At 39.1% G+C, this 8072-nt stretch overlaps 1 protein-coding gene across 1 annotated transcript; it reads left to right on the top strand.

Moving 5' to 3' along the window:
- Positions 1 to 2970: 2970 nt before the first annotated feature.
- LOC114544708 (piggyBac transposable element-derived protein 2-like) lies at positions 2971 to 4317 on the top strand (the record flags this gene model as incomplete). The annotated part of the gene is made up of 1 exon (XM_028563271.1): positions 2971 to 4317. A coding segment is annotated over exon 1 (1347 nt), but the record flags the coding sequence as incomplete, so codon positions are not given.
- Between the last annotated feature and the right edge of the window lie 3755 nt (positions 4318 to 8072).

Below are 8072 nucleotides of genomic sequence, written 5' to 3'. Positions count from 1 at the left end.
ATGATGATGACGACGACGATGATATGTTCTAAGTATCCTGAACCAGCTTTGGTCATACCAAAATGACCCACTCGTGTCAGGTTTTATTGTCTCCTTTACCAAGCCGTCTACCCTTAAGTACACGGTTAAAACGGAGCTGTTGGAAGAACGCGATTGTATTATCAAGAATCAAATAGGTTAAAAGGTCTTAATTTCGAGTGGTATTATACACACTTCAAATTCAAGCCAGGAACAGCGGATGGAAAAATGAGTCAAATATACGTTCTCAATGGCAAGGGCATTTCACCGGCATCGCAAAAGCGTAGGTTCGATTCTTGCCATGATCTGTTCAAAAACAACACACGAGTCAGAACGCGAGTGAACACGAATGAACACCAGTGGACACGAGTCAGAATACGACTCAAGAAATATGAACGCTTGTGAACACCAGTTAAAAAATCATCAACACGAATGAACACGAGTGAACACGGGTCAAAAAATCATGAACACGAACCAAAGATCACGAACACGAGTGAACACGAATAAAAAAATCATGAACACGAATGAACACGAGTCAAAAAATCATGAACACGAACCAAAGATCACGAACACGAGTGAACAGGAATAAAAAAATTATGAACACGAAGGAAAGCTCACGAACAGAAGTGGAAATCGCATGAAAACGTGGAAATCGCAAGAAACATGCCAGCCCCATCAACTTTAGGCTGGTTTCCACGAGGGGCGTGTTTAATTATTAAAACAGTAATAAGAATACAGTATAGGTTTCACACACAGGTAACTAGGACGCATTTCAGTGTGCAACAACAATTGATTTAAACTAACGAGCGACTCAGCTGATTTTGCTTCGTTTGTGAGCCGATTCCAAAGCATAGCGCGGCTATATTTGAAACTTTTTTAAGGTATTCTCGATTCGGCCTTGGGATCCTATTTCTCTTCTCACGAAAGACTCCCGAAGAGCGGGCGCAGTATGGTTATTAAGTATCTTGTACATTAATACTGACTTAGCATCAGACCGTCTAGTTTCAAGAGGTTCATAATTTGCACTGTTAAAACCCTCGCTGCACGAAACTGAACTCTTTGCAACTAAATTGAAATCTCTGAGCAGATTGCCACAAGTATCCCACAGGGGCGAGCAGTAATCGAAGTAGGGCTGCACAAGACTTTTTCCGGGGAACAGGGAACAGTGGAATGGGAGAACCGAGAGACAGGGGAATTCCCTCAGGATCTCACCAAATCCTTTTTTAGCAAATGTTTTATTTTAAATTAAGTGAAATATTCGCGAAACATTACCTTAATATATGACACGTTGTTTATGTAAATTGTAATGGAGAATTCTAGATTCACATGCACACGCCTTTAATTTTGGACAGTTTATTCCAATAGGTTATTTCAAGGTTTAATTTTTCCTATAATACTTTATACAATTACTCGATGAGGCTAGCATAATACGTAACAATTATTGAATGGAGTTGAACACAATATGAAAATATTATCAGCCGGTGAGCTAGTGTACTTCATGTGACAAGGTATTATCTACTAACTAATTTGGTCATGGTAAGGGTCATGCAAGAATGTCAATCATCAGTAATCAATATGACAATCCAAAACTAATATTTAACTGCATGCGTAACTGTTTTAAGGCATCTGACTAGAAAAAAGCAGAAACAGGAGCACTTACATAACAAAAATGACCCGCTTTTCTAGATGTCCAAAAGAAAACTAATTTATCGGGAAACGACGAAAAGAAGAAAAAAGCGCGAGAGAACTAAACTGTGGATCTCACGGAGGACGATGAAATCTTTTTTCCAACAATAAAAAGAGGAAACAGCGAAGAAAATTATCACATTTTCCAGTGATCCCGAATCAGTCAACTCATGAGAACAGTGAAAATGATAATACGTCTTACTCATTTGACATTGATTTGCCTAATCTTGTCCATTACAGGGGTGATAAAAGGCTTCCAATTTACAGTCATTCCAGCCCTGACATTAAAAAAATATTCCAGATCTGTGTTGCACAGTGTTGCTCCTGAGCAACAATCTTTCATAATTTAATTAAAATTCGGCAATTAGCTGTTATCATCGTGGGTCCCCTGTAGGTTCAAGAGAAGCATCTAATAATTTATTATGCATGCAGGGATAGCTATATTTTGCTTATACAAAGTATTCTGAATAAATTTTCTTCGACCACGCTGTAAAATGGCGGACTGTTACGACGCTCAAACTTCAATGTAATTAAACACTAAGGTAAGCTGTGTTTTACTTGAGTTTTATATTGAAATATTATATTTAATAGTATATTGATGTATCTTGAATACTCTTTGGACAGATTTTGCGATTTATTTTGCCGAAAATAATGCATTATTAATCGTTGCTGTGAAGCAACATCATGCAGTACGGTTGTACGGGATACAAATATGTTACAAATTAGTAAAGAACCACATGGTTTTCGACGGCTTTTACTAGAAAATATGACCTTATATACACTTAAAAAAGCGTGTAAAGCGTTTATGTATTGAATTCAATGAAATATAGGCAAAAATATGGTGCTATTCAAACGACATGATTATATTATTCATATTTTGAATGCTAGAATACAGATACAGTGGGGTATCAACAATACTTGCTAGCTTCACATGATATAATTTGAATTTTTTTGTTTTTTAGGCAAATGGCAAATAGTATTTCAACAGCAAGTTTTTATGGGAAGAGTCGTAATCAAAGAATTCGGTGAATTGATGATAGCAGTTCAGAGGAGGACAATTCAGAACAGGCCTTAGAAAATCTGGGTTTGTCAAATGATGAAACTTTTATTCCCGACAATGATGTTGATGAATCAAGTGATTATGATTCAGAGGATGAAGAGCAAAATAATGATGCACCACAACCATCAGGTGAAAAGAGCTCAAAGAATAAAAGTAAAGAAACATCTTACCGATGGCAGAGAAAATTGCCAGCTGATGTTGATACTATGTTTACTGGAGCCCCCTTTCCTGATCCACCTGAAAATGAACTGACACCTATTGAATATTTCAAACAATTTTTTGGCGATGAACTTCTTGATCATATTGTTGATCAAAGTAACCTGTATTCGGTGCAAAAAAGTGGAAAATCAGTTCAGATGACCAAACATGAACTAGAGCAGTATTTTGGAATACTGTTGATGATGGGTGTAATCAAGCAACCTCAGTATAGAATGTATTGGAGCAATGGCACTCGTATTCCATCGATTGCTGACACAATGAGTGTGGGCCGGTTCGACAAACTGAAGCAGTACCTGCATTGCAATGACAATACAGAAATGCTCCCAAGAGATAATCCCAACCACGACAAATTATTCAAAGTGAGACCAGTGATTGATTCCGTCTTGGAGAAATGCAAGCTACTCCCCCAGGAAGAAAAGCACTCGATTGATGAACAAATCATTCCTACAAAGTGTAGAACTGGTCTACGACAATATCTCCCAAAGAAGCCACACAAATGGGGTATAAAGGTGTGGGCAAGATGTGGAGTTAGTGGCATGGTGTATGATTTTCAAATATACACTGGAAGTGGCTCTGGATCAAAGGACGATGATCCCTTCCTAGGAGTAGGTGGCAATGTTGTCAGGCATTTGTGTTGTTCCCTTCCAAAGAATGTTGGGCACAAAGTGTATTTTGACAATTTTTCCTCAGTCCATCTACTACGGCATCTAGAACAAGCAAGAATCTGGGCTGTTGCTACGATTAGAGCTGATCGATTGAAAGGGGCGGAAAAATTGCTAAACAACAAAAAAGAGTTGAGCAAGAAAGGACGGGGTTCTTCTGACTGGTGTGTTGATGCTGATACAAATATTACTATAGTGAGATGGATGGATAATGGCTTGGTTCAGTTGATCTCCAACCATGTAGGAAATTCCATGGGAACACCAGCTAAGCGATGGTCAACGAAAGAGAAAAAGCATGTTGAAATACCAAGACCCCAGATAGTTGAGGAATATAATGAGCACATGGGTGGTGTCGACTTATGTGATATGCTGATGGCCTTGTATCGAATCAAGTTACGCTCCACAAAATTCTACATGCACATCCTATACTATTGCCTCAACCTTTCAATTGTCAATGGTTGGCTGCTCTATCGAAGACATGCATCCCAGAAAAATGTACCAGGAAAAGCCCAAATGGATCTCCTAAAATTTCAGACACAAGTTGCAACTGCCCTACTTATGGTGGACAAGGTCAGAAAACCACAGCGCGGCCGACCGTCTATGACCCCTCCAAAGAAGAAAACCAAGTGTCATGTAATCCCTACTCCCATAGCTGATGTGAGATATGATGGGGTTGGACATATGCCTGATTTTAGTGAGAAAAAACAGCGCTGTCGCCATTGTCCAAAAGGATATTCATTTATTCAATGTACAAAGTGCCAAGTCCACCTATGTTTGGTGAGAGGGAAGAACTGTTTTAAAGACTTTCATTGTAAGTAATTGTAAATAGTATTGTAAATAATTGTAAATCATAGTCCATAGCATAATTACTCCAGGAAAATAAGAGACTTCAGAACAATATAGCACTATCTCAAAGTGCTAAGTCCACCTATGCTTGGTGATAGGGAAGAACTGTTTTAGAAGTCTTTGAAGACTTCCATTGTAAATAATTGTATATAATTGTCATTAGCATGATTACTCTAGGTAAATAAGATACTTCAGAACATATAGCTCTGTCTCTAGTTTCTTTTACAATACCTTATATTTTACCATTTCTGCACAATGTTGCTCCGGAGCAACAATTCCAAAATACCCTCGAAAACCCCCAAATTTTTTTTTTATTATTCAGATGAAAAAGAGCCTGCCCAAATATGTATAATTGCCATCAGATATTTTTTTCCTTAAAAAATCAAAATTTATGCAGGCAAGGGTTAAAAAAGGATATTCCTGTAGACCGAAAGGCAGAAATCAAGCCAACAAGCATTTCTACAACCTCAACCTTCGTTGTCGGCCAAAAACTTGCAAAAGTAAAGCATCCGTTTGATATCGAAACTTATGAAACACTTGGGTACTATGAGAAAAATAGCAAACTAGGTTTTATGAAGTTAAGGTTACGGACAGAGGTCTCGGTGAACAAAGACGACAATGGCATTATCGTTGGTGGTACCTGCGACGTCCGCGATGCTCGAAATTGGGTTCGGCAGATCGTAGGCAAGGAGCTCTTGTACGCTGTAGTTAGAAAAAGAGCAACGCATAAGAATACGATGAAAATGTATCAGACGGAATTTACAAGATATGTCATATTTATTATGCTAATAGCAGAATATAATGAATCTTATAGTCGTCTAAAGAATTTGAAGTCATATACTTTGAAATGTTCCACGATTATCATGCATTACTATTTTACCGGGAATGCCGTCCTCGTAGTCGCAACAGCGCATGGAAATACAACACGTCCGCACGCCAAATCCTTTATTTCAAGAGAGCACTCTCTCAACAAAGAAGTGAAAGAAACGGTTCATACAGATGTTCGTGCCCCAAGGGTTATTGAAGACGAAAAATCGAAGTATCTGAATTAACTTGATTCTCCATTACAGTCAACCACTATTCGGGATACCAAGCAGCTGTATAATTACCGTTATTTGTATGGGGAAACAAAAACCAGATCTAGTATCGATCAAATTCAGGAAGTTATCCTTAAACTCCTTGAGCAAAGACCCACTGCTGACGAAATGGACCCAGATTTGCTTGACAAGAATCAAGCATTCATCAGCAAATCCCAGGTTTACTACGCCTTTGGCTTGTGACACTACATTAAACATTGCAAATCATCTCGTGACACAAACGACCTACAAGCAGAGTCAGTAATTGGACGAGAGAGTTTAAGGAATCCCTGGTTTCCAGGACCATTTCTGATCCATCGAAATCATCAGCGCAGGATTTCGCATATTTTTGGCAAGCAGTGAAAAGAGGGAATCCGGCTCTTGCCAACATGCTTGCTTTTGGTACAGATGAAGATGAAGCACTTTATAGCGGGATTCTTAAGGAAACGAGTGGAAAGACCATTTACCTTTTGGGCAAAGAGCATGCCCAAGCAAATGTAGATAAAATTGTAGTCGTTAAATTTTCCTTCAATCCAAAAAAAAATTATCCTGAGTGATATTTTCGGTGGTGCCACGTGCAAAGAAGAAGATACGGAAGCGAAAGTACTCATATTTACAACCGTAAGCTATTGCAACTGAAATCAAAATGGCTTCAAATAAAAAAGGAACACACCAAGCAATCGTCCCGCGAGTCAGTTCGTGGATTATTTTGAAACTCATAAAGAGAAGCAAATGAGGGACAAAATGATTAAAAACGTTCGAAAGCAAGCTTCCATTGGCGGAGTGTGCGGCCAAAATCCAATTGAGTGGCAAAACGTCTTGTCAAAGATGAAATATCCGCCCACGTGCATTCAGAGGGTCGTAGTCATCGAGACGCGACACTTTCAGAGTGCCTAGATGCCTTGAAAGCATGCAGTATCCGTTTATTTAGCAATGTTGTCAAAGCCATATATGATGACGGTCCTTACGTCCTAGCACCAGCTTACCACATGTTTCGTAAAACATATGCCGATTGGAAAGGCATGTCATCAGACGAACAAAAGATGCACATCGCAGCATTCATGGCTTACATTCCTACCGACGATGTACTCTTGCGCTCCGGAGTTCGAAGTGCAGAAAACAAGGAATCCATTCCAACTATTTCCCTGCTAGATGACGAATCACCTGGTTTATCTACGTCAGCACCTAAACAAGATTATCTTCAAGTCACAACAAATCTCGAATTCTCCTCCACCAAATTTCTACCATCGGTCCAAGCCAGAGGTTAAAGGCCACGACGTTCTAGACAAACCACGACGCACGCTTTCGTATCGCTTCAAGAAGCTTCGGTTCTAAATGATGTTTTGCCTCCTCACCTTTTAGCAGATGCTTTAATAAAGCCTTAATTTTTGGGTACAGTTAATAAGAAACGCGATACGACTTTAATTGTGACAAGTATACTCAGTTCAACACTTGGTTTATTATGGAATAAGGTCATAGCCTCGACGGCAGACAAACTGAAAGACGGCGAAATTCGTAAGATTGTCGTACGCGAGTTATATGATATCAAGTCTAAAATCGATGGCCTTTCTAGATCAACTTCACTCGCCAGTTATAATTTTCTAGAAGAAGGAATAGAGTTACTCAGTGTTTCTCTCGATAAATCAAATCTTTAGTAGAAAGAGAGCGAAACTCACGACGAACCAGGTGAACTTTCGAGCGTTATTCTGTCTGGTATCTTAACCAAGCAATAGAGCTTCCTCCAGCCAGGAAAAAGCTTAAAATCAACTCGGACAGAGAGTTAGAAACTGCGAGAAAACGATTCGAGGAAGCGCGCAAGGCAGCAACCACTGCTTTCTGGAATGAGGCATTTAGTATCGAAGATCGAATTTTTTGCAGCGAAGCTACGAATAGTTTCAAAAATAGTGGAACATCTCGATTATCCTGAGACCGCAATCACCGAATGTTTATCGTTTTGGAAGAAGCTGCATAGCTTACAAGCCATTCAACTGATTCAAGAGATATTCTCAGTGTCTTTGAACGATGGAGTCAAATCGTTGTTGAATAAAACTCAACGGGTGGAGAACGTCTGTCGGTTATGTTAATCAACTATGTGTTGTTTCAATATGTTTGCAAATTCAGTAATAAATGTTCATTTGAAGTGTCCGCCTGCATGCCAACGATTGAACTTCCCACTCGCAGTTTTCATCCAATAATAAGCTGGCACGAAATTTCAGCAAGAAATTCTATAAAAGAGGAATTGCCTCATCCTCCAAACGAACAGACCCTTCATGAAAAAAAAGAGCTTCTCTATATGCTGTGAACAGTCAGGGGGTGTTCTTACTTTCCCTCGTACTCCGCCTTATGAGAAAATTATGATTATCCAGGAGGAAGGAAAAATTAAACGGATTGAATTACCTGAATTTACAGGCAATATTTTAATGGCCCTTTCTGTTGATATCAATAACAATGTTTACGTGCTAAAAACATACTGGTGAAGATTCCTGTTGACGATATTGAACGAGA

The sequence above is a fragment of the Dendronephthya gigantea genome, unplaced genomic scaffold (assembly GCF_004324835.1).
Source record: "Dendronephthya gigantea isolate DGI-Jeju-01 unplaced genomic scaffold, DenGig_1.0 000914F, whole genome shotgun sequence".
In the NCBI taxonomy this organism is placed as follows: domain Eukaryota; kingdom Metazoa; phylum Cnidaria; class Anthozoa; order Malacalcyonacea; family Nephtheidae; genus Dendronephthya; species Dendronephthya gigantea.
This window is presented reverse-complemented; position numbering and strand designations above follow the sequence as displayed.